We start from the raw sequence: 27500 nt of genomic DNA, 5'->3' as shown, positions 1-27500 counted from the left end.
TCGTCTTTTCTTTCATTGAATCTCCATCTTACTTCACGTAAAGGGTTGGTCGTGGGCTAAAACGCCCGATAATTAATCGAACCGTCCAGGTTGACGATAACACCGCTCAGTTATCCCGATAGTACGGAACGGGTCGCTTAAAGTGGCCCGTGTCCGAAGTCGACCTGCGGCGAGGTGCGATCGCCCGGTCTACCCTCCGTGTGGGTACTTAGATAGGTCGAATTTGGCGAGCAACCCTATCCCACGCGGGGGGCCGATTGGCACGATCGTGGTGAGGCCGAAAGGCCCACCCGTGACTAGTTCCCGGCGTTAGTCCGAGAGGGTCACGACGGGATTGTCCGTCCGGTGGGCGACGTGCCGCGATTCGAGTTACGTGGCCGTTCGCACGCCGGCGGGCGCGAATCCGCAACACTGGTGTCAGGTCGTGCGATATAAACTCATCGCCCTCCTCGCGGTACTGGTATCGGAGAACGGGAAAACGGGCTCTCCTGTCTCCAGCTAAATTCACGGGAATCGGTCCAGGGGTGAGAGGAGCGACCCCCGATTCCCTCCAAATTACGAGCGAGCTAAATTAACCCTTTACGAGAAATAAGATGGCGTCTCAAGGCGAGCGGGAGCCGCGGGTATTAGAAATGGATGTAGAATGTGTAGAATCCATGGTCCAGGATGAAATCCCCGTGCAGGAAATGTTGGTTGTGCAGGAACACGAACTCGCCCAACTGAACCCAGAGCCCGAAATAGGTGCGGCGGCGGCCGCAGTGTATGACACCTCCCCTCCCCCCCTCCGCCAAAACCCCCCGATCCTTGCCGAATCAGCTCACCCAAGCGCACCCGACATGGCCCAGCTATGCGCCATGCTGGCGGAAATGACAGCGAAGATGGATGCGAATACACAAAAAATGGATGCGAATACACAACAAATGAACGAAAAAATGGATGCGAATACACAACAAATGAACGAAAAAATGGATGCGAATACACAACAAATGAACGAAATAAAAAGCATGAACGAAAAGATGGAAACAAACATGAAGGAAGAAATGAAAGGGCTGCGGGGTGAGACGCGGAACATGGGCTGAAGCCTGCAGGCGGGCATGAAGGCAGTAACCGGGGAGCTCAAAATAGCGACGCCACGTGTGGGAGCGAACGAGCTGGGAGGGAGTGCAACGGCTGTCGGGCCCGCGGTGGAGGCGGGTAAGGAAAAAATAATTCGGGGGACGTGTTGGGCGAGGGTCGTGACGGAAAAAGTGACGGTAACCGAGAGGGACAAACTAATTGGGGTGACGGAGACGTGCACGAGGGAGATAACAAGGGAAGAGACTGAAATAATAGTTGAGACAAGGGAGGTAAAGGGTGAAGAGGTGACTGAGTTGGCAGAGACACGGGAGATGGGAACGATAGAGGGAAGACTACACGATGAAGACGGCGATAGAGACGCACACACACACGGAGGTAGTGGAGGACAATGGGGGTGAGCTCGCAGACTGGGTGGAGGCCCGGTGCGAGCAGTTGGATGGCCTCCTCCAGGAACGAGGGGAGGGAGTATGCCCCCTTGAGGCGAGTCACGACCAGGTGAGTTCGGTCGTGCTTTGCGAGGTCGAGGGGAGGAGTGCTGTGGACAGGTGCATGGAGAGCTTGGGGGGTATAGAGGCCCCGGAGATTCTTGTGGGGACACGAATCCCCAGTGTGGTTGTCCCTGTGTGTGGTGCAAGGTGTGAGTGCGTCCCCGTGTGTGGAAGCGACCCCGTGTGTGAGTGGTGTGGTGGCGATTGTGCCGGAGTACGTGCTTCCCAGCACGCCGTGTGTAAAAGGGGCACCGCAAGTGGAAGAGGCCGTGTGTGTGAGTGAAACGGCCAGTATGAGTGAGGCACCGCGGGCGAGTGCCCCCGCGTGTGTGAGTGGTATGGTTTGTGTGAGGGAAATGGCACGAGTGAGTGGAAGGCCGCGAGTGAGTGGAGCCACGTGTGCGAGGGAGGTGGTATGCGTGAGAGAGACAGCGTGTGCAAGGTCGTTGTGTGTAAGGGAGATGTCGGTCGGCATGTGTGAACATGCAGCCGCGTCTCCCGGTGTGAGTTTAATGGTGAGGTGTGTTAGCGTCGTAACATGCGGGAGTGCGTGTGTTGAATGGAGACGACGACGACGACAGAGGAAAGAAAGCCGGGTAGCGGCTGTAGTTGTTTCGGGGACCGTGCCGGGTTCACCCAGCAGTGAGCACGAGGTCCGTGCTGTGCAACGCACGAGGCCCCCACGTGCTCGCTTGCGAGAGTGAAGTCCCGGTCCGGAAACGCACGCGGTGGATTTGCCGATCCCGCGGACGGACAAAGTTTAGGCAGGATTATGGATTTGGACCGGACGGGTTCTCCACGCGATCGTGTGTGTTAAGCCCCAACGGGCAAAGCACATGTGTTCGCGTGGGGAACCCCTCGAGACGTGGGGCTTGTGTTTTTTTTATGCGCACGGTGACGTCATGGCTGCACGCGGGGTTGGAATCCGGCAGGAGGGGTATCCCTGCCGGATAGTACCGTCCAAGGAGGGACGAGGTACACGTGCAGCTGCATGACGTCACGGGCAGGTGCAAAGTACGCGAGCTGTGAGTTGCCGCGCTGGTGTTGCGCAATTAGAAAAAAAAAAAAAACAGCAAGCCTCACTTTCGGGTGCACAGGATTCCTGGGCAAGGGGTGGAAGACCCCCTTGGCCAGGGCACAGGATGGAAACTAGTTAGGGGGAAGGGTTAGCTTAGTTAGACCGACTTCATGGGGCAGGGGTAAGTCCTCATGGAGTCCGTGGAATGGATTAGGTAGAGGGATTGTAGTCAGATTTAGGTTGGGAAAATGGAGTATGGGATTATTTTGGAGACAGAGACAGACTTTGGATGTGTAGCGGGGACGTAGCTTAGCTACGTAGTGTTAAAAGGAACGTGCTTTAGTGTAAGGGACGCGTGGGAGCACGAGTTAGTTAGGGGATGTAGTTAGAAGGATGGCAGAGTTCAGTGGTGTGTGTGTTGAAAAGTTGTGAGGTGAGTACTTGTTGAGTGAGTGAGGCCAGCGGGTCTGTGTGAGTGGAGCGAATGGGGACTGCATGGTGCGATGAGTGATTGGGGGGAGGAGTGACTCCCGCCCAAGGGACCCTGGGGTCAGTGTAGAGTGAGTTAGGGGGTAAGTCAAATTTACAAAATGGAGGTCGTTTTGTTGTTGGTGGGAGTGTAGGCTCGAAACCCGTTTGGAGGGGTGCAGGAGCCCTGTTGACAGGCTGGGAGCGTGGTGGCGAAAGGTGAGTATCGCTGAGTGGGTACCCCGGGCACCAGGCTAGTCGGCCGTGGTAGGCCAAGGGCCCATGGGGGGCCGGGATAGCGTAGTGGGCACGGGTGCGCCTGCTTGGTGCGGGGGCCCGGGGCGCCATTAGCCGCGTGGGCAGTGCTGTGGGCACGGGTGACCCTCGGAAAGGGGCCCGGGAAGCCAGCCTGCCACGTGTGCGTTTCAGGGGAGGTGCCATGGGGGGCACTCCCCGGTGTTAGGGAGCTGGTAGGCTCGGAGGCAGTGTAGTGCCCGGTGGTGCCATAGCTGGAGATTCGGCAGAGGGTCGTGCCTGCCAAAGGGAGCCACGCGTCCCAGCCATGAGACCGTGTGAGGGCACGGAGAGAAAATTGGGGGGCGAGGCCCGAAATTGTGGGGACACCAACACAGGCGACAGGAATCTGGGTTGTTAGAACCAATAGTTTAAGCGAGAGGCGCTTGTTGAAAGCCCCGGGGTAGTTTAACAGTTAAATGGTTAGGGTAGATTAGGAGATGTACCCCTCCGCACCATCCATCCCCTCGCTCTCGTTGTGGGCCGCTGGACCCACTTTGGTTATAGATCGCCGAACTCTGGGGAGGCCATTCTGAGGCTTCGTTGGGCCTCGACACAGGACGCTAGCTCTCCCTTGTTCCCCTCCGGGAAGGGAACGTAGGGGTTGGGAGTAGGCTAGGTGACAGGAAAGGTTAGCCGAACAAGGACAGTACAGGGGGTTAGGGGACGATTTATAGTGGGGAAGTAAAAATAAAAAAATAAGTTGGGGCTAAATTGGGGTTTGGCAAATTAAGGGAGTGGGTATAGACAGTGACAGGCAAAGGCGATAGGTTGGGAGGGAGACCGTAGGGTAGGTCCGAGCCCGCCTTCCGAGTGGCCAGCACCACCGCACTCCCTCCACCAACCTCCACTGAACGGCAAAGGCTGGCCAGCTTCATCTGCTGGCTGCGTTGCTGCAAGGCAAAGGCCGGCCCACTTCATCGGCAGCTGTTGTTTTTCTGCAAGGCCTGTGCCGGCTGGATCGTCTGCAGCTGCTGTGCTGCAAGGCCTGTGCCGGTCGGATTGTCTGCAGCTGCTGTGCTGCAAGGCCTGTGCCGGTCGGATTGTCTGCAGCTGCTGTGCTTCAAGGCCTGTGCCGGCCAGTTCATCTGCCGGCTGTGTTTGCCTGCAGCGGCCTTCTTCTGCGGGCTGTGTTTGCCTGCAGCGGCCTTCTTCTGCAGGCTGTGTTTGCCTGCTGCCCTTGCCATGCCATGCCCACTGCCCCTGTTCACCAGCCCCGTTCAATTTTGCTTTGCCCCCCCCCCCTGTTCATTTCCATGCGCGCCGGGATCATCGTAAAAGCAACAGTTTGCAAGCTGCGAGAACTGCCCTGTTGGCAGCTACAACACGGGCCTGCAGTGGCGGCCCGTGCACCGTGGTTGCGTCCATCCATTCATCCATCCGTTGTGTTCATTGCGTGTGCCACTTGAGCTGGCACGGAGACTGCGTTTGTGCGGCCCATGCACCGTTGTTTTTCACTGCGTTCAGTTCAAAAGGGAAGGCCTTGGACTGCGTGTGAGCAGCCGGCCACGTTCCCTGTCACCTGCATTGTTTGAGCCAGAGACTGCATGCGAGCAGCCTGGCTCCCTGCTAACTGCTTTCTTTTTGCAGAGTTCATTGATCCTGGGCCATGGTTTAGTGTAAAATTTGTAAGTTAAGGTTAAGATGTACTGTAAATATGAGTGCGCCCCGGGCATGTCTGTCCTAGCGCCGGCAATTTTATTTAAGTCGTCCGTGTGAGTGAGTTTGTTTAGGTAGTTACTCAGCCCTCAGGTTATTTATTTTGGGGACACGAATACCATGAATGTCGCACTCAGGGATCCGTAGGTAAAATGTAGTGTTGTGGTTGACGAAATTCGCAAACCACCATTCAGGTCCCTTAGGTGAGATATCTCTGGAAGTATATGTGTAGTTAGGCCCAAACCCGTTGTTTAGAGGGAATAAATGTCATTCATGCGGGCTGCGACCCCTCGAGATAGCCGTTTTTCTTTTACTATCTTTATTTTGGACCAGCCGCCATTACTACCATTACTACCACCACCAACCACGTCTCAACAGCCATCACACAACAACCACCAACCGCAACGCCGCTTCACAACAACAGCCACGACCTTTACCGTCACAACTCGCCCTCGCAACCATCGCATCACCACCATTCCCGCGTCGCTTGTGGGCACCGATACTGGACTCGTGCAGGGCGTGCACCGAGCAGCGGGTGCAAAGGCGCCGGCCTTTCCGAAGCAATCGGATCAAAAACGACTCACGCCCACTTCTGTTCCGTCCTATCAGTGAGCATGGGGCGATTTGGCCCCGCCTCCAGGTGCGTCGGAGTAATATCGCTATATGCAAATTCATGGATCAAAAAGCATTCACGCCCACTTTTCTTCTGTCCAATGGGGAGCCAGCCAGAGGTAAAGGGTCGAAGGTGAAGGAGCGAGGCCACGGGGGCTATAAAGGGCCGCGTTCGCTCGTAGTTGAGTCAGTCAAGTTGAGTTCGGAGTTGAGTTGGGAAGAGCCAGTCAAGAGAGGAGTCGGAGAAGGCAGTTGGACGGAGCTGTGGAGAGTTGGAGAGGTGGCGGCGGTGAAGGCAGTCGAGGGGGTGCTCGTGTCAGAGTCGGGGAGCTGCGGAGAGGAGAGGCCGGTAACGCGACCGAGGTCGTGGTGGAGACGCTCGTCGCGGGACCCGAGCCAGGGAGATACCCTCCTTCCCCCGAGCATCAACAACCCCCTCCTGTTTCCCCCCGCGCTGAGATAGTGCGAGAAGGGGGCCCCGTTCCCACCCCATTCCAGACACTGTCCGCGAAGCCCGCGGAGTCGGGGCGCCACCGCCATTTTGCGGCTCATCAGACGGGTAGGCCCGACGCGGTCTCGGCCCCAGGCCCGTCTGCCCCCATCATCCTTGAGGGTGGTCCTTTTCTTTTGCTTTGAGTATATGTGTTGTCGGTGCCGTCTGTGAAGTAAAACTGTATTAGTGTTGCCGTGTGCTCGGTTGTCGGTTCGCTCTGCATTGTGTTTTGCTTTTACATTTGCTTTTTGTGCATTATTGTGTGTTTCTTCTTCTTTTAGATTTGCTTTTGGTGTAATTGTATATGTGTGCTTTCCGTTCATCACGAAATAAATGTGCTTTATGTTGAACTGTTTTCCCATTTCGCTTCGTCTTTTCCTTTATTGAATCTCCATCTAACTTCACGTAAAGGGTTGGTCGTGGGCTAAAACGCCCGATAATTAATCGAACCGTCCAGGTTGACGATAACACCGCTCGGTTATCCGGATAGTACGGAACGGGTCGCTTAAAGTGGCCCGTGTCCGAAGTCGACCTGCGGCGAGGTGCGATCGCCCGGTCTACCCTCCGTGTGGGTACTTAGGTAGGTCGAATTTGGCGAGCAACCCTATCCCACGCGGGGGGCCGATTGGCACGATCGTGGTGAGGCCGAAAGGCCCACCCGTGACTAGTTCCCGGCGTTAGTCCGAGAGGGTCACGACGGGATTGTCCGTCCGGTGGGCGACGTGCCGCGATTCGAGTTACGTGGCCGTTCGCACGCCGGCGGGCGCGAATCCGCAACAATATACACATATATTATATATATATATATATATATATATATATATATATATATATATATATATATATATATATATATATATATATATATATATATATATATATATATATATATATATATATATATATATATATATATAGTGTCAACTTTTATTATATTTTATTATTTTTCCGGTATAAATTAATATCACTACTGGTGTTCAAAAAATATTTTCTCGGATCATAAGCAAATAATAATATGGCACAAATATGGTACCGGTCCCTGGCACATTGGAAAAAAAAAAACTGCCGGTCCGCCACATCAGATAGTTTGAGAATCAGTGGTCTACACCACCCATGGTTTGAAGTATGTTGTAAGGCTTACAGTCTTGACTAGCACCAAACCCACAGGTTCGCCAAAGTTGTGCAATTTAACCATAACAATTTTATGTCGAATTACTTGCAAAATCGAAGATTTTTTCAAGTATATTGGTCAGTCGATTTTGTTATTGTCTGTCTGTCTGTCTGTCCATCACCCATAAGCCATAAATTAAAACCAATTTTCATGAAACTTCACCTTAATGTAGAGATAGTCTCAACTGAGAAGCCTATTGGTTTTGAGGTGAAAGGTCATCTTGAGGTCAAATTTCTAAAATCGTCATTTTTTTATCCGATTGACTTGAAATTTGAACAAGATTTGCATATTGTGTCACTGCATTGAGAAACCAACTATTTGAGGTCAAAAGGTCAAAGGCCAACCCAAGGTTGGCCAAACCTCTCACTTCTAAAATCCAAGGCCAAACTTCTAAAATCATCACATTTCCTCTGAAAAATCATCAGTTTTCATCTGATTAACCTGAAAATGAAGCAGTAATTGCATCATCCATCACTGATTTTGGAAACCAGCTATCTTCAAGATCAAACTTCTAAAATCATCAATTTCAATCTGAAAAATAATCAATTTTCATCCGATTCACCTGAGCTTTGATTAATATTGTCAATTTTAATCTTAATGAAATGAACAATTTGATGTATCCGTGGCGACCTTTGGAGAGGGGGGTGGATTACGCAAGTATCATGTTCTGCATAATGTCTTTTTCTTGTTCAATTATTGGTTGATGTTATCTATCTATCTATCTATCTATAATTCCAGGTGTGTGTGTGTGTGTGTGTGTGTGTGTGTGTGTGTGTGTGTGTGTGTGTGTGTGTGTGTGTGTGTGTGTGTGTGTGTGTGTGTGTGTGTGTGTGTGTGTGACCGCTGTTTCTCGACAACCTCTGGTCCGATCTAATTGAAACTTGCCAGGTATATTGCTGGGGACCTGAGGATGTGCCTTTTCAAGGTTTGATATTAATCGGACAAGTGCTTCCCAAGTTATGGCCATTTATTTACCAAACCAATGACGAGACACGATGTTGCGTGGGCGTGGCCGATGGGGAAGGGAAGCACAGCCACGTTCCCCATTACGGGTTACAACATACAGGCTTCCGGAGAGTGATGACTTCGTGTATTCTAATAATTTCTCGATTTCTTATGCGCATTTATCGATAAACACAATGGCACAAGTTATGATCGTTTTCATATTAGACGGTGTATAAATTTCGGGACCAGAGTGCTGGTATGCTCCGAACCAGGAAGTAAATTTTTTCTCTCTCTTCTCTTCTCTTTTTGTTTTTCCTTGCCACGACATTGCTAAAAGGTAAAATACGTTGGCGCTAATTGAATAATTGGGTATTAAAAATAAATTGCGAATAATCGTAACTGCGAATAATATCGAACTTCCGGGTCACGCACGTACGGGCACGTGAGAGCGAAGAAATGGCCTGTGTGGTTTATCTATTTTTTATTATTATTTTTTTTTTTATGGGCACGTACTAGTACCATAAATGTGCATCATGTCCAAGTTTGAGACCATTCACTGCAATCAATTTCTATATCATATATTGTCATGAATCCTAAAATTATTTCAACAATCAATTCCCAAATCAGCAGGCTTGTGAAGTTCAAACTTGAGTTTATTTTGCAGGTAAAGCACAAGTGATACAAGTAGTAAACTGGCATGGTGTTGTACACAGCAAGGCAACTGATGACTGGCTGTTCATATATAGTTGTGGGTATGTGATGGGGGTAATGGGAGTAATAGAACCTAGTTATGCCACGAGTAAATCTCTAGCATAATAGTATGGTATGTTTGTGGAAATGACAGGGAATGTGTTGAAGAATGTATTAGGAGTTGATTATTGTGATTCCTCTCCCACTTCGTACTGTAGGTGTCCACACCCACACTCTTCTCCTCCCCTTCTTGACACGAATCATTCCTTTGTTATCTGTCTATATGTGTTTCCAACAACGAAATACCGACAGCCGCTTCATTGAGGGCAGGTGGTTCCCATCCGGGCGTCACCAAGACATTCCAAGGCCCACCCAATCACAACCAGGAAGCAACACCATCATTTGTAATGGTCGGGAGTTCTATGATGATGACCAAGTTTGCCGACCTGGACGAATGCCATGACAATATTGTCCAATTTAAATCTCAATTTTTAATCCAATCTAATTTTTTCATCCACAAAATATAAAAAGGGGTCACCTAGACAAAAATAATTGAGAACCACTGTCCTCGGATAATCCATTCATTTCCTCTGAGCCACACCCATTCACAAAGTGTTCTGCTGTGTCAGTGAACGAGTGATTCCGTACCAGTAACCGATGTATCCTGGCAAAGATTTGCATTGTTAAATGCTTTGTCTGGTTTATCTTGGTTTACTTTAGATCTAAATCACTTTCTTAACATTTGATCAATGTCCCTCTCCAGAGATAAGTGCATGGTCAACCACCCTCTGAACTGTGATGACTCCGTACCTGAGGCTCTCAGCCAACCTAGCCTCCTTCCTTTCCTCATCTTCAGTAACTTCAACTTGTCACCATTCCAGCTGGCTTGGTGTCGATTCTCACACCACTGACCATGGTATTGCTCTCAAGGCTTTTTGTGACACCTCCAACCTCTCCCAATCTGTTGGATTCCAAATCAATATGCCCCCGACTGGCTGCCATTCTGCTTTACTTGAATGATTATGTACAATTTTCCCCCCTCAAAACTTTGCTTCTCTTCCTTTTCTTCACTACTCAGATCAATTGCTCTTGAAAATGTCCATCTCCTTGGTGATCATCAGGAAACCACCAAAGTACTGCCATGTCAAGCAGTTTAATCAGGTAGATTGGTGTAACCTGAAATCTCTCTTTCACCGACTGATAAACTGCTTCATCTCCAGATGGACAGTGCCAAGGAATAATTTCTCAAAAAAACAAGTCTTTCTCCTCCAAGAGTTCATACCATCACACCTCCAGCTCAACAATCCCATCTTGAGTACAACGATTCAAGCAGCAAGGAAATTGCCAGAAAGTAGTTTACATTTTCCTCCTGGAAAGCAAGCCCCACTGATGGGAACCCGAATTCTCTCTGAAAAGCTCATAGCCAATATGTTGCAGTCTTCAGACGTGCAACATCTTCAGGATCAGGTCAACATGAGGTTCAAACTAGGTCTTTCATAATCCACAAAAATAAACTTGTTGATTTGGTTGTCTGTTTATGAGACGTACTAATTTGTTCCTTTGTTGAATACTGCTCATGCAAAAGCTGATTGCCTTAACTCAACCTTCGCAGAAAAGGCAAAGGTCCCCAATTACACTCTTCCTGTACCCAACCTTCACCCCACTCACTTAAAACATCCTACACAACATGTGAACTTCCCTCTGGCCAACGTAGAGAAATTTATAACTTCTCTTGACTCCTCTACCATGACCGGTCCTGACTGCAAGTGTCATCATACTAAAATGTGCAATTTTGTGTCTGTCTGTCTCTGCATGTCTACGGCTGATGCATTCAGTCATTACTTATCCAATCTCAGGGCATGATGGTCATAACACAAAGGTTGTAGCAACTTCATTTGCTCCCTCCCTCCCTCCCCCATCAGGGGGTTCCAAAGGTGGGGCAGATGCATGTTCTCCACATAAATGTGTACCGTTTAATGCCGCTACCAGTGCTGGGAGGAGAGGGTTTTACGAAAGACACTTCAGAGGCTTTAATTGTATCACAATTCAGAGACCTTCACCATATTTTCAGTCACTTAGCATATGTTGCTTTAGACCTGCATGCAAATTAAAATTAAAATAAAAAACCGGAAGAATTCCCATGTTTTTTTTTGTTTTTTTTGTATACCTTGGTCGAGGCTCGTATGAGAGCGAACACACAACTCACAGCAAGGAGGCATGAGACAAGAGGGGCTGGAGTGGAAGGGACAAAACAGTGGGGAACAGACACATTAGGTGAACTGTGGAAGGGAGAGGGATGGGGATGGGACGGGGAACATGGCGAAGAGAAGATGGACATTTCAGGGACTTTCAGGAAGGAAAGCAGGAGAAATGAAGGAAGTGGGCTTGGGTGGATTATCGGGGGTAGAAAAGATCGAGGATTTGGATGGGGGAAGATAAGAGGTGGTGGTGAACAGCTGTTTTGAAAGCCTGGAGGGAAGAATGGGAAAGCATAGAGTGAGGAAGATTATTCCAAAGGCGGGAAAAAAGAGGAATGAAAGAGTGAAGATGAGCAGTGATTCGTGATTTTGGTAGTTTTACCAGAAGGGGGTTGTTGGCGGACCTTGACCACCCTGTGGAAATGTGGTGGGGACAAATCGCAGAGAGAGCAGGGGGGGCAAGGCTGAAGAGGAGTCGGTAGAAGACAGAAAGACCACCGACCAACCTGCGGTGATTGAGTGAGAGGCCCAAAGACTCAGCTTCATTGCGGGAGATGCCGATGATCTTAAATGCCCTGGTTTCGACAGCGTGAAGCCGAGAAAGGTGGGAGGCAGGAGCACCAGCCCAGAGGGGAGAGCAGTACTCCATCAGGCTACGGACAAAAGCTTTGTAAGTGGTCAGGAGCTCAAGAGGGCCGAGGAAGGACTTAGCACGACGGAGGATTCCCAGTCGGCGACTGGCTTTTGAGGCGAGTTTGGAAATGTGACTTTCCCAGGAAAGGTCATGGCAGATAGTGAGACCTAGAAGCTTGAAAGAAAAGACTTCTTCCAGAGGATTGTTAAGAAAGTGGATGGGGGGGGGTTTGTAAACGGTCCTTTCGAAGAGACATAGTGAGAGTGTGAGATTTGTCTGGATTGAAAGACATGTTCCACGTGTTGGACCAGTTTGTGATTTTATCCAGATCTGCAGTGAGCGAAGAAGCTGCTGCTTGCCGGTCTGAGGGATGACAGATGGTACGGCAGAGGGTGGAGTCGTCGGCAAAGAGAAATAGAGGATTTTCCAGAGAGTCCGAGAGATCATTGATGAAAACCAGAAAAAGAACAGGGCCCGGAACGCTACCTTGAGGAACTCCAGCCTGCACAGGAAGAAGGGATGAAAGAACTCCATTTAGGGCCACACGTTGACTGCGACAGGAGAGGAAGTCTGCGAGCCATGAGTGGAGATGGCCTTGAATACCATGGGAAGAGAGTTTGGTGAGTAGGGCAGGGTGCCAGACTGTGTCAAAAGCACGTGATATGTCCAGGGATACGGCTCGGATTTCCTGTCTGGCATTGAGGACCTCCATCCATTGATGGGAGAGCAGAAGCAGCATATCCAGGGTAGAGTGACCTGGTCTGAAACCAAATTGATGATTGGAAATCAAGCCATTGGAGAAGAGGAAGGATTTCATGTCTGAAGCGATGATGGATTCCATCACCTTGCTGATGATTGGGAGAAGGCTGATTGGTCTGTAGTTACAGGGATCTGTTTTTGCACCTTTTTTATGCAGGGCAGTGATGTTAGCAGATTTCCAAGCAGATGGCAGATGACCTTGGGCAAATGAGAGGGTGAATAGAACAGAGAGAGGGTGAGCAAGAGCAGAAGAGCAGGCTTTGAGGACACGTGGGCTGATGCCGTCTGGACCGGTTGCAGAATCTGACTCGAGGTTTGAAAGCAAGCTCTTCACCTTGTTAGGAGAAAAGGACACAGAGTCCAGGGACAGTTGGGTGCGACTGGGTAAAGTGGGTAGAGATAGTGATGGGTTTAGGACACAAGATTTAGCTGCAAACACCGAGTTTAGACATTCAGATTTATCACGTGTGGAATCAGCAGTGCGGCCATTTGAGGTAAGGGAGGGGATGGAGGGGGAACATACACCAGAAACAGATTTGATTAAACGCCACCAGGATTTTGAGGAGGGAGAGAGGTTTGAGAGTTCAGACTTGAGATGAGAAAGATGTTGTTTTCTGGCTCTCCTGAGGGTAGATACACACTTGTTCCGAGCTTTGTGGAAAGAACTGAGATTGCCCTCAGTTGGGTTTGCTTTCCATGAGGCAAAGGCAAGTTGTTTCAGGACAACTGCCTCGCCACAAGCTTCAGTAAACCAAGGGCGGGAGGAAGGGTAAGACAACTGAACACGAGAGGGGATAAATCTGTGCATGAGGGAGAGCAAGTTTCTTTGAAAGAATTCCCAGGATGAGTTGATGTTTGAGAAAGTAGTGATAGGAGACCAGTCTGTAAGTTTGATGGCTGCTCGGAGACCCTGCCAGTCGGCTTGAGTGAAATGCCAGACTCGACGGCGGTGAGGTGGTTCTCTGATAATAGCCAGAGAGATGTCCACTTTGACAAGGACGTGGTCAGAAGAACCAATTGGAGCGAAGGAAGAGCAGCAGATATTGTCAGGGAAATTTGTCAAAATCAGATCCAGAAGAGATGGAGTACCATTGGTTGAGATCCGGGTCGGGAAGTTGACCGATTGAATCAGTCCCAATGAGTCGCAGAAAGCTTTTGCTGAGGTGCCATGGCAGGTGAGAGAGGTACCCACACCGAGCCAACTGGCGTGATGACAATTGAAGTCACCACATAAGAGGAAGAGAGTTTGGATGAGAAGATAGAAGATGGTCCATGTTTTCAGATAGTGAGGTGTAGATGGAGTCATCACTATTCGGTGGACGGTACAGTACACATATAAACATGAGGTGGGAGTGGAGGGAAGCCGAAGCCAGAGGTATTCCTGGGGGTGTGGGGGAGTGAGAGCAGTGCATGGAGAGTGAGGAATAGAGTCTTTGATGAAGAGAGCAACACCTCCACCAGGACGAGGCTCAGGTCTGTCATACCGTAAGAGGGAGTAACCGGGGAGAGATACTTGGGAGTCAGACACGTCTTGGGAGAGGAAAGTTTCTGTTAGGCAGATAATGTCTGGTTTGTCAGTGGCAACCTGTATGGAAAGATCTGAAAGGTTTGAGCGAAGGCCCCGGATATTTGAGGTCCACACTTTTAATGAAGAGGTAGGGGAGGAGGCTTTGGGTGCAGGAGGTGGAGGGGGAGGGGGAGGGTAGGACAAGGGATGAGGGGGGCAGGTAAGGAGGGTTGCTGAAGGAGTGTGGGGTATTGCAGAATAGCGAGGGGAGGGGGCCGAATGAGGAGGAGAAAAGGCTCTGTGGTGCTGGGGGAGAGGGGGGACAAGAGACAAGGAAGAAGGCAGTTGAGGATTTGAGGAGGTGGAGTGAAGAGATGGAGGTGAGAGGGCAGTGGAGGGAGGCAGGTTGGTGGATGAGAGGGGGGCAACTTTGAGAAGGAAGAGTGAGGGGGATGAAAGGTGGGAGAAAGGTGAGGGGGAATTTTTGAGAGAGGTGAGAGGGAGGCTTGGAGGGAGAAGAGTGGGATGGTTGCTTTGAGAGTGAGAGTGAGGGGTGAGGGGGGTGAGTTGGCACTGAGGTTGGAAAAAAAGAATGGTTTATGGAAAGCGAGTATCCATGGCAAACTGTGGTTTTTAAAAGTTTTAGGTCAGAGATGCGATTTAACACAATTCTTGATGGATGCAATGAAGGCGAATTCAGAGCATGGAGAGAAGAAGCGCTGTAATAGTTGGATTTTTTAGGCAAGGAATGAAGGAGAGGTCGAAATAAGAGCAGTCTGTTAAAATAGCAGAAGAGTAGTGCATTGTGAAACAGTAAAGAGTACCACATGTGTGAGAGAGGAAGATGAAGCATTATAAGATCGTTTTTGTTGTTAAAAATAATGTATGAGAGAGTTCAACAGATTAGGTCATGGAAGTGTTAAAAAAAAAAAAAAAAAAAAAAAAAAAAAAAAAAAAATCGAGGAAGAAGACGAGGAGGAAGTTAAGAGGAAGATGAAGAAGCAGAATCGGGAGAAGGTGAGCGTGTTGTTGTTGTTGTCGTCGGGTTGTTTTTTTTTTTTTGAGATAAGAAAGAGATTAGTTGGGAGAATGGGGGATGTTTGGAAAGTGGGGAGGATCAAAATTGAAGGTAATGGGGAGAAAAAAAACAAACAAACAAAAAAAATAAACGATTGAACACCGAGTGGAACCGGTAGGCCTCAAGCCTAGGCCTAGGCCTCAAGCACCAGGGAAGAACGTCGACAAAAATACTCACAAAATAGCACGATTTTTGAAACAAAACCGAACTAGCAACACACAGTAACATGTAGGTGAGAAAATTAAACAGTTAAAACAGGACAAATAACAACCGGAAACTTAGCTTTGAGAACGTCAGCAGGGAGCCCCGAAGGAGACCTCTCGCTGCTCCAAAACCGGAAGTCCAAATTTTTGGTTAAATTTGGTTTTTGGTTTTGCCTTGGTTAAAATGTCTATAATTGGATCATGATCTTAAAAATTAGATAAACGTCAAACCCTGATACTTTTTATTCCAATTATTGATGCAAAATTTCATTCCGAAAGTCCCAGCCAGATCCAAGATACAGCTTGGACATTGGGAGAAAAACCAAAATGGTGGTTCAGTATTCCTGGGGTGCAAGACTTTGACCTTTAACCCAGAGGAGCAGGATTTAAAATAAGAGTAAATGTGTCTTGCTCTTGGCTATCTAAGGAGGGCAGTTTCGTTCCGATCAGCCAAACCTTAGTCGAGTTATCGTGAAAAATGTTAAAATGTCCATAATTAGGTCATGACCTTAAAAATAATGTGGAAGCAATAACTCAGAATTATGTCAAGGTCAAAAAAAAAACAAAGAGTCAACCCCGCATCCTTCATATTCACATTATTGATGTGAAATTTAATTCCGATAGTCCCAGATACAGCTTGGAAATTGGGAGTGCAGGAAGAAAAGGAAAAAAATGAAGAAATTCTAAATAGTGCTTTTAGTACTCCTTGGGGTCTAAAGCCCAAGGGTACCATTAAAAATTTGGGGCGCTAATTGTAGAAAACAAACCCAACAACAGCGATGAGCCTCCCTCGATCCTACAGGGGATAGGGAGAGGCTTATTGGTCTTAATTATAATTAAGCTTCTCCCTGTGCTATGGGGGATCAGGGGAGACATCTGGCTGTTAATTATTAAGGGCGTTTCTCGTAATACTCAAACATATATTAATCTGCTTTGTGAACTCGTCTTTCATTGCTCTGTTATGAATTACCTTTTGAATTACCTTTCCAACAATTAAGAGAAAGCAGACCATTCTGTAGTTGAGAAGAGAAAGCAGATTGTTCAATGAAGAAAAGCTTTGCGAGACTCATATACTGTACTCACTTTGTCTCTGCAATGACAAGCAGGCAAATACTCGAATCAATTTATGTGGTCAGCTTCTGGAAGAGGTAGTCTCTTGAACCCCGATGCCTGATCATCAGCTATAACCCATCTTGGAAAGATTACATCACCAAACTGACCTCATAAACTGGCCGCCACCTTGGAATTCATTGAAGCGCCAATCCATTCCTCTGCAGTCTTCAACTTCATGCTGCATGAAGCCTTCATGTAGACTGTCATGGAATATGGCTCCACACTGTGTATTAGTGCTGCTGCTGCCCTTTTTCTGCCCTTTGAAGTCCTAAAAGCTGAAGCCCTCAGTGTCATTGGAATCTGCATCAAGAAGCCGAGTCTCCGGGTCTGCTTTATGCTCACCGATCAACTTGGTGGCTTTGTAAGTTGCTTTTTTTTAACCAGCTCTATTCTGCTCTTGCTGTGCCCACCCTCTCACTTCCTTGCCAGCCCCTCCACATCCATGTCCATGTCCATGTCCATGTCCATGTCACACGTTCTACCATAAACCCTTTCTTTGCTAATCTCCACAAGTCTAAACATAAACGAATATTGTCACCATGGGTGGACTGCGCCACCTGGTTGCCTGGTCGGAACCATGTCGGCCGGTCTGCTGGTTGGCCGATGGACCACCGCCAATCATCTTTTGGGCTTATGAATGACTAGTGACTGGTCTCATGATCCAACTGACAGAATGAGAGGCTCAACTGCCTCATCTCAAAAAAGAAATCACCCAGTAATATGAGGTGATCGGCCCATCTGACTAGTCAGATTTTGAGACCTCAATGACGACGAAGAAACCCATCAGTTAGAAGGTGATACAGTTCGATTCTTCCGCCACACCAAGCCTGATGAACATTGAACAAATCGACTTCGACGGGAATTGGGACTCACTGAAAGGTGGCGCGTCAGCCAGTTATAAATTGCACATCCCACCCTGTGATGAAGTTCAAATGGAACTGGTGCTGCTCGGACAGATCTTCATTAAAGAGAAAGAATCTTAACAACACTTCTATTCTTGTAAAGATTGTGCAGTTTCCTGTTTTTGAAAAGGTACAAGTATTCTAGCACCTATCACACATTGTATACGTCAGGGCTCGAAATAACAGGTGCCTGGGTGCCGGGGGCACCTAATTTTAGCATGTTGTTGACACCACCAGTTACACAGGTAGCATGTGAGCAGTTTCTCCAAACATCACCTCAGGAAATATATGTCACAAGATCATCCAGAAGCTTTCTTGTTGATGTCGATGGAGAGTGATATCCTCAACGGCATGTTCACACACTCAATCATTGATCGCCTGTCAAAAAAAAGAGTAAACTCGAAGGCCATGCTCTTAAACGATATGTGACTCAGAATAGACTGGTTGACAAAAAAGTATTGAATTCTCAATTTCTGCAAATCCCATATCAAAGCCTTGGTAGTGTGTTTGTAATGTAACAGTTTGCTAAAATCTCTTTTTTTTTCCTTCAGTTTTTGGAGGATTCCATTGAAACTTGCTATGCATCCCTCAGTTTCCATATTGCGAAGTCAGAATCAACAGCAAAGAAGGAATCTTTGTCCAAAGAAAGTCATAGTTCAAAGTCATTTCCTCTTCGCTGCTAGATCATAGTTTGATCTCAATGAGTGTCTTTTTCCATCTGTCCATTTTGGCTACTAGATACAGTAAACCCTCCAATACCGCAGGGGTTACGTCCTGGAAAATACCATGACAGTTAGAACCACGAATGTGGAAACCAATGGCCAATGGGAAGAAGGGGGGGGGGGTTTGGTTGCAGGATTTCAAGAAATATCGACGAAGATCTATGGCAGCCAGAAATAAACACATTACAATTGAAATAAACATGTAAATATATATATATATATATATATATATATATATATATATATATATATATATATATATATATATATATATATATATATATATATATTACTGGTCAAAAGTTTTAGAACACCTCCATTTTTCCAGTTTTTACTGAAATTTAAGTAATTTAAGTCCAGTGAATAACCTGAAAAATGGTACAAAGCTAAGCGGTAAACTGCCAGAAGTGACAAAAAAAAAGGTTACCAAAAACTGAAAAATAATGTAAAATTCAGGGTTGTTTAAAAAAGCCCTTTTCAGGGAATAAGTAATGGGTTAGCAACTGCAGCTGTTCTGCAGCAATGGAAGTAAATTAAGCCTTGAAAGTTGATGCAAACAATTCCTACAGGTGTCCCAACTTTTGTTGATTAGTTACAAACCCTCTATCTGTATAAAAGCAGTGTTGGAACAGACTGTATTGCTACACCTCTGATGCATTATTTTGATAATATTGCACTGCAGGAAGTAGTATATTGCTATCATAATGGTGAGAAAAAGACAATAAACAAAGGAAGACAGATAGACCATTATAACCCTTAAAAGTGTAGGTCTTTCCTTCAGAGAAATTGCAAAGAAGCCAAGGTGTCAGTGAATACAGTTTCCTACACCATCAAAAGGCACTTGGAAACTGGAGGAAACTGAAAGGAAGAGGTCTGGCAGATCCAAAGCCACAACACAATCAGAAGACAAGTTTCTGAGAGTCAACAGCTTGCGTGATAGGCGGCTGACAGGACAGCAGCTTCAAGCACAGCTTAACACTGGTCAAAGCAAGGGAGTCTCAGTTTCAACTGTGAAGAGAAGACTTTGAGCTGCAGGTTTGACAGGTCGAGTGGCAGTAAGAAAGCCATTGCTAAGATGGCAAAAAAAAGAAAAAGAGGCTTGCCTGGGCCATGAAGCACTACCAGTGGACTACTGAAAACTGGAAGAAGGTCTGATGAATGAATCTGATGATGAAATCCTTCAATACAGCGTGCGTGGTGAAGCAAATGAGTACACTAATGTTATTGAAAGAACCACTTATCACTTTGCCACCAATATCTGCCATAATGGTAAGTAAATTTCAACTACGAATGCAAGACGAAACACTTGTTTCTGGCTAATATTAAAGAGAATGATGGCATAAGAAGAACTTAGCTTTCAGCGTTCGGCGCGAAATGCCATTGTGGGCGGAAATGACGTCTTTCGTTCGTTCGTACATGAGAGGGGAGCGTTTCTTGGTTTTTTTCCGTCAAGCAATAAATTCAATGGTTTTCACATATATAACACATTAGTTTCACAAATTTCCATTGAAATACTCAGGTATTTCTGTCAATTGTCGCCATTTCCGTCTAGGTTACGCACTGCCATCTACCAGACGGCCGTCATTGGCTCACTTGAAGCGTGTGGGGGGGGGGGAGGGGGGACACCAGGGACATTTCAAACTCGGTGCAATTGCATACAGCGCACGCGCTGTAATAAACAAAATAATGTGATTTCACGCCTTAAACCTGATTTCCATTTTCTTTCAAAGATTAATAAAACTTCAGATTGAGACATGAAAATCTCATTGAAATTAGAGCTGTGACATGGATATGAAATTCTGACATCTGAGGGGACCTTCTCTTGGACTTAACCTCCTCGTGCTATTTCTTCAGTGCTCATTCGGTCTATTCTTGTTTGTGTTCATACTTTCCCATTCCACTGAAGTATCATAATTCTCCGGTCATACAACCCCAGAATGAATATCCCAACTAGTCTTGAATAATTGCTCCGTAGCAAAAAAAAAACAGAGTTGGTGTCAAAGCCACCCAATTCTCGCCTGTTTACGCATTTATCGTTTTTTAAAAGACTAGTCTAATAATATTTTTTATAAAGCATTGCAGTGAAGTCTGATCCAAATAATTTTAAAGCAATATATGTATTTGTATATTGTAATCAGTAAAAAATAGTGTGGTAGATAAAAACATTAGAAAGGAAATAACTTGCACCAAAAATCTTTAACATTTTCACGCTCACGCTGACGCTCACGCCAGGGGTATCACTATTGCTCTCTGTTCTTCGAACAGGCGAGCTAAAAATCACTCCAAATTGAAATGGAATCTATGGGTCAGAAATTACCTGGAATCGTGCATTTTGCCTGCAAAATCTCCTTCCCCAACACAGCACGCCAGTAGCTTCGTGCCTTAAGTGCTCAAAGTGTCAGGCCAGGCTTGTCACGGCTCCCTCCGCAACCCGTGAGTGGGCCGGTCTCGGGCGCTGACCAGGGTCAGTTTATATACACAATTCGCCCCCGATTGTCACCTCTCTTTGCTGGCCTACAAAGCTGTCTTCCTGGGGCAGTTATCTTAATTTCATGTCTGCTGCTCATTTCCAGCACTTCCCCACAGGATTTCAAATTTGCTCCAGTTTGACTTTTATTCCATTGCCCCCTGTTGTTCTGTGCTTCCATGAACCTTGATACCTGTATAAGCAAAAATAAAATTAAAATCCATAGCTAATTTTACTTTTTCTTCATCCCCCCCCCTTCTTAAAACTAGCTGGTTCTAAACAACCATGGAACAAAAGCCCTACACTTTTGTTTGAAAGGTTGCAAAGGTTCATTACTTCTAAGTGCATGCAAGGTAACCAACTTAACATGGCTTACAAGTTATAACGCATTGGCGCGTTATCGGCATTTCAAAAGAGCAGCAGTTTTTATGGTTACTTTCAACCCCTCCAGGCTCCGAGGATAAAATCCAAAAATCAGATAGATCGGAGGCAAGCACATTGTCATCAAGCTACCCTGCTGCCTGTTTGTAGAGATCAATGAACAGTTCAAGAGTTCTGAATCCTGTACTGAAATAATCTTCAGATCAGAATTAAAGGTTGCAGTAAAGGTTGAGAGTACCAGGTTAAAAACAAGGACAAATGTGTCCAAGAGCCATGTCCTAAAGGTTTTGTCTTCACCAGAAGAAGAATAAAAGAAGAAGAAGAAGAAGAAGAAGAACAACAACAACAACAACAACAACGCGGAGCTCTATTAGAGCCAGCGTTCGCAACGCGACGCAGCTAAAAATACTCAATTTGAAATCAGTTTTCCAACCTTCTGCCAGGATCAACAGCACAGACACGATGTCTGGCCACAAACAGTCATTGGTTGAAAGCTCTTCAAACACCCCATTTCATGAAAACACAATATCTTAACAAAGAAGTACACTTTCACCTTGAAACTTCCCCACCTCTCCAAACAAACCTCAAAGCCAAACACGAGCTGTACAGATGCCCCACGAGAAACCACCGAGTGATATGCATGTACGATGAGTCCCAGATCTGCTGCAGCCAGGAGTATGAACAAAGCTGAGAAAAACAAAAATCAAGAGAAGTAGTGGAGGGTTGGCACTGAAAGACAATTTAAAATGAGCATTTTCAACAAGAGAATCACATAAATCAAAACTGCTTGATAGCCCATTTACAGGAAGTTTAAACATAATGGAAAAAAAAAATTTAATTTAAAAAATAAAATAACGTACTCAAAGCTCTGATATGAAACAGCCAGGAAATGACCGGACTTCGCTCCATCTGTAGGTGCAAGAGAAGGAAATTAAAACAAGAAAATTTGTTCAACTTTTAAAGCATAAAGACAAGTCGACAGCATCTTGAGGAACGGCGGGGAAGAAAGAAAGAAAGAAAGAATACAAGTGCTTTTCTCACATAGTCCACACGGTCCTCAGTGAGCCAATGGAAACATTTTAAGAAGAGCAGTAGAGTGAAGAGTGCCACAAAGCGAGGACTGAAGTCATCTCGGAAGACGGTGAAGGCGAGGCAGGTTTCGGTCACCGCATACCATAGTCGTTCGATTAGATGCTACCGAAAAACAGCAGTACAGTACGCAAGAGCATCGAGCTTAGATTGCTCATTTTTAACGCCAATCAAGTTAAGGCACATAATTCAATGTAAAATAAATAAATAAATAAATAAAAATCAAGAACAAAGTCAGTCTTGCATTGTCAAAGAAAGGAAATTTTTTTTGTTAAATGGATGGGCGGCCACATAAAAACAATCCTTGGCTGCCCTGCTGAATCACCAACTAAAACTCCCTTTTGCAGCTTTTTCTTGTCTTTCATTTTAGCAATCATTAACATGTTCTCACTTTAACAATTATAAACATTTTTTAGCAATCATTTTAGCAATCATCAACATGTTATAAAGTGAGAACAGGGGTTCTCACTTTAAATTTGGACATGAGTCATTACTACTCCATTGCAGTCAATGGCACGCCATCTCAAATCCCCACGCTTCCCACCTAAAGCAAAGTTCAAAGATGGCAAAAAGTTCCACCAGGAATGCCCCAATATCAAATTTTGAGTCAAAACGTCCCCCCCCCTTTGACCCCAAGTCCCCACCCTCTGGGGCATGAACTGGGATTCAAGTCCAAAAACAGTTACATATTTCACGCATCCCACAATGTTGATTGCATTTTCAAAGTTTCATTCAAAAAAAACAATATGTTTAAAAACGTGCCCGTAATTGCATTTTTTTGGTATTTAACCTTTTGACCCCATGTTTGCCCCCACTTTCAAGGGCAGGGCCAAACACGATACTGTTCTTACACCTTCGTGCCATGCGGTGATCATGTAACGACCAAGTTTGGTGAATTTGTACCTAACTGTTTAGGAGATAACGTGGCAGACACAAACACACGATTAAAATTTCCCCCCAATTTCTTTCAAAACGCGTGGGGATAAAAACGAAAGCAAAGAGAAATATATAAATAAAAACATTTGTTTCAGCAGTGTGCATCTCATCTCGTTTCGTCTCACCTCGGTTTCAGCAGCACGCAACTGGCCAAAAAATATCTTTCGAATCAGCTTTCCCAGGATAAGTGCGCAAACAAACGCTTGGAGATACAGCACCTGCAACAAGAGTACGAAGATGTATCATGCTCAAGTTGTGAGCCTGTGAAACGTAATGCTAGCAAAGCTTATAAAGTGCAATCACAAATTATTGCTCCTTGTGAGCATCGGTGTAAAGCTTGATCAGTTAACAATCAATGAAAAGCCTTGCAATGTTTCAACATATGAACACGATGTTTCAACATATATTATGGAAAATGAAATGGTTCCTGTAGTTCACGCGTTTTTTTTATTGACAGAACAGAATCCAGGCAATCACATGTTCAAATTGGCTCGCCATGCCCGACGTTTGACTCAGTGGTTGGGGTAGCAATTTGGAATTTGGCCATGGTGCCGGAAATAGCTCGCCTACTCTTCATGAAGAATACCGTGCGAACTTAAATGTCCACAAACTAATACCGGCAGACGGGACGCCCAGTTTAACGTCCATCCGAGGGACGGCACGCGCATTGATGATTCACCCTGCCCGTGAAACACCAGGATGACAGTTTATGGCTGGGTCGGGATTCAAACCCAGGCTACACAGCTTAGAGGCACGTGTGCGTACCTCTCGGACATTCCCGCCAGCCCTTTCCTGCATTTCACAAGAAACAAATTTAACTTTAAACTTACACAAGACTAAACAGTGATGAAAGCTCCACACATCTTATCAAATCCATCAGAAAAACTGTAAAACTGCATTGCAACTATATATATATAAACCAATCTATTATTGTAGCCACACACTATCTGTTGAATGTGAAATAACTCAATCACCTGACGCTACCTTCGTGTTGAAATGTTGCCACAGGTATCTCTCACCTATTATTCACAACTGCCCTACAGCCTCACAAACAAAGCTTGCGCCCATACCAATCTGTCAGGCGCTTTACACAATAAGTATACATCAGTGTAAAGATAGTATGAGACAAATGGCTTCTCAAAGCCATACGGGGGTCCTTCGTATGTGCTGACAAGGTGTTTAATAGATGTTTTTAGCTAACTGACAGCTTTCACGCTCAAGGTTTGAGCAGAACAGGAACAGGCATCCTAAGTTAATTATAGTCTGTGTCTCTCTCTGTGTCTCTCTCTGTGTCTCTCTCTGTGTCTCTCTCTGTGTCTCTCTCTGTGTCTCTCTCTGTGTCTCTCTCTGTGTCTCTCTCTGTGTCTCTCTCTGTGTCTCTCTCTGTGTCTGTCTCTGTGTCTGTCTCTGTGTCTCTCTCTGTGTCTCTCTCTGTGTCTGTCTCTGTGTCTCTCTCTCTCTCTCTCTCTCTCTCTCTCTCTCTCTCTGAGTGCAGCCTGCAGCTGCTGGTTGCATCATTGGTTGGGACGCGGCTATGCCGCTGATGCAGTGTCCCCCTTACCAGTACCACTGGTACTCATTTTGCCGACCTCGGAAGGATGACAGGCTGAGTCAACCTCCTGGTGTATTTTAATTCAGCGGCCAACGGGGCTTTAACTCAGAACCCTAGGAACCCAAGCCACCACCCTAACCACGAAGCCAACACCAGGCTTAATTATAGACTAATAGTTTGCGATCAGACTTAACCAGCATAACTTTGAATCGGCCTGTGGCATAGATATCCACAAGTGGTTCTTTGGTTCAAGGAACTGGCTCATGGCACAGTCCCTCTTGTGCAAAGGTAGTCAGTGTCACCATAGCAACCTTCTCCGTATTCAAGCAGCATCATCCAAGTATTAACTAAAAACAGAGTGCCAGGAGGAAAAGAAAAGAAAAAAAAAAAAAAAAAAAAAAAAAAAAAAAAAAAAAAAACTTAAAACTTCACTTGCAATGACACAGGGAGGTTAAAAATCAAAGTGTGCACAGAATCTGAAAACAGGTATACCTTTCCTTCCAAGTTATTACTACTGGGACCACGGCAAAAGAGATTCTTCCTCCACGTGTGCTCATGACAGTTACTGTGATTACATACGTTCGGGATGGTGAGGAGTCGTTAAATTTTAAACACTTAAAAACAGCAAATCCCATACAAAGCAACCACCTGCAATGCGTTCCACTACCAATCAGCAGGCTATCGCTTTCCAAGCCAGCCGTTCCTTTTATCAACCGGTTCGATGGAGTGTTTGAGTGCTTAAGCCGCTTGGCGAGCGCTCGACGAGCCGCTTGATAATGGAACATCCCCAGAATGCACAGCGCGAACCTTACCGCCAAGCTGGGGCTCGACTTGGTCAGGTACACCACAGTGGGGTAAAACTGCTGCTTTTGGTAGAACCCGTGGCCTACAACTGCGGACGTGAGGGCGACGCTGACGGCACTCAGCGCCAGGAGCCGCATTTTGGCCACAGCCGTCAGCTGGGCCTCCAGCGTGATGACCCACGGCCCACAGGGCGAAGCCTGTGAACACTCCGTTCGCGATCGACGACTGTGCGGCTCAATCTGACAACACACACAGCACAGGAAATCATCGAATAAACTTCAGACATCACGACGGCCCAAAAGTGATTCCTTAAATTATGTCTGGTTACCAAAACCTGAGGTAAAAGGCTTCACGTCAGGAAAACCTGAGGTAAAAGGCTTCACGTCAGGAAAACCTGAGGTAAAAGGCTTCACGTCAGGAAAACCGGAGGTAAAAGGCTTCACGTCAGGAAAACCTGAGGTAAAAGGCTTCACGTCAGGAAAACCGGAGGTAAAAGGCTTCACGTCAGGAAAACCTGAGGTAAAAGGCTTCACGTCAGGAAAACCTGAGGTAAAAGGCTTCACCTCAGGAGAAACCGGAGGTAAAAGGCTTCACCTCAGGAGAAACCGGAGGTAAAAGGCTTCACCTCAGGAGAAACATGAGGTAAAAGGCTTCACCTCAGGAGAAACCGGATCACCACCAAGACGATCGTGACAAGTCCGCCGACGGTCGTTTCAACGCGAACGACTCGATCAGATCAGACTTCCCCCTCGACAAGCCACGCCATCAAAACGTGACCCCTGACCCGCCACGTCAACTTTCCTTTTCATTGTCCCGTATAAACGTTCGATTAATCTCTGCAGGAATTAAATCAATTTGATATTCATCGCCTTTTGAGAACCTCCGAATGTGAATAATACAATTCGACGATTAAAAAAAACACCTGTGACCTGCTGACACGCGTTTCGAGTGACTTCAGGGATATCGAGGAGAGTTAAAAAAAAATTTTTAACAAAAACAATGTTTTAGTTGATGTGGTTTGTTTCTAGCGCGATATTTGTTTTTATGAAGTGAAAAACATTTTTTTTTCCTTGTTGAGACAATCCTCCAGGCTCGTGGCCCTCCGCCATTGGTTCCCATCAATTCCTTCCTCATGCCATTCGTTTGAAACGTCGGTGTTTCCGGATACAAAACAGCTCTGTACGACATGGTATTATTAGTAAAGAAAAATTAATGCTAACTCGTACAACCAATTAGAACGAGAAACAGCCGAACAGTCTTCCGACTCAAGTGACGACTGACGCGAACTATAACGCCATGGTGGAACATAGCGGACAAGTGGCGGCGGGATTTTTCAAGATGTTTTTTTTTTATTAATGAAAATGTCTCGTGAAAAAGTTCAAAATAATAAATTACATACGCATTAAAGAAAAATAATACAAAGTACATTTTACTATAAATAAGAAAGATAAGTATCAATTCACCACAAAAATTACATTAAAGGTCCCATGACACTCAAAACTTTCTGGTTATTTATATATTAACTTGACCTTCCGAGTGAAGAAATCACCCATGTTTCTTTTTTTTAAATCAACAATGGGATAATTAGACCAATATTTCGAACATTTCTAGTGCTTTTCACAACTTGCTATGCCCCGCCCCTCAAAAAAGTTGAGTTGAGCGAACCGCCAGTCACGTGACCGTTGACGTCATCTCCAGAACTCGACTCGCACAGAGTGGACTGATTAGACATCGCGCGCCATATAAAATACGTACAAATGCATTGTGCACATGTGTTTTCTATCTCACTGATTGTCTTCTGATGAATGAATGTCAAGTTGGTATTGCTACGTCTAAGTTATGAGAAATAAATTACAAGTGGAGGCAAGCTAACAGCACTGTTGTTGTACATGCACTTATACCAAGGCCGTTGGCATGTGAATCACTTTTTAATTTGGGAGAAAGCATAATTCATTTCAGAATTTTCTCATTTAAGACAATATTTGTGATGCAGCATGTTTCTGGTGGCAGCACATGGTAATTTGCCCAAAATATTACAGCAATTAAAATGTAAAGTACAATTATTAAATATAAACATATACATATAGTGTAAAGATAACGAGCAGACCTGCACAAAGAAGTGAAAACCGCAACAGAAAAGAAATCTTCTTGTTGACTTGTGTGTTCCCTTGCAATGAAGCTTACAAACAACAACTAACAATACAGGAATACCCACACCCACCCAAGATAAAAAATAATGA

At 46.0% G+C, this 27500-nt stretch overlaps 1 protein-coding gene across 6 annotated transcripts in view; it reads right to left on the bottom strand.

Annotated features, from left to right (window-relative positions):
* The window catches only part of SYVN1 (synoviolin 1), a 105950-nt gene extending 79747 nt beyond the window's left edge, over positions 1-26203 (bottom strand). Inside the window, exons 1-7 of one of the 6 annotated variants that reach the window (XM_085863330.1) lie at positions 25917-26157; positions 25824-25854; positions 25269-25499; positions 23030-23122; positions 21921-22073; positions 21740-21788; positions 21463-21566 (exon numbers count right to left, since the gene is read on the bottom strand). In XM_085863330.1, coding sequence (XP_085719456.1) covers positions 21463-21566; positions 21740-21788; positions 21921-22073; positions 23030-23122; positions 25269-25397 — 528 coding nt within the window. In that variant the 5' untranslated portion in view covers positions 25398-25499; positions 25824-25854; positions 25917-26157. The other 5 variants (XM_085863356.1, XM_085863327.1, XM_085863338.1 and 2 more) reach the window with 5 other exon arrangements.
* Between the last annotated feature and the right edge of the window lie 1297 nt (positions 26204-27500).

The sequence above is a fragment of the Eptatretus burgeri genome, chromosome 2 (assembly GCF_056783735.1).
Source record: "Eptatretus burgeri isolate ZD-2024b chromosome 2, Ebu_testis_v1, whole genome shotgun sequence".
Lineage (NCBI taxonomy): Eukaryota > Metazoa > Chordata > Myxini > Myxiniformes > Myxinidae > Eptatretus > Eptatretus burgeri.
This window is presented reverse-complemented; position numbering and strand designations above follow the sequence as displayed.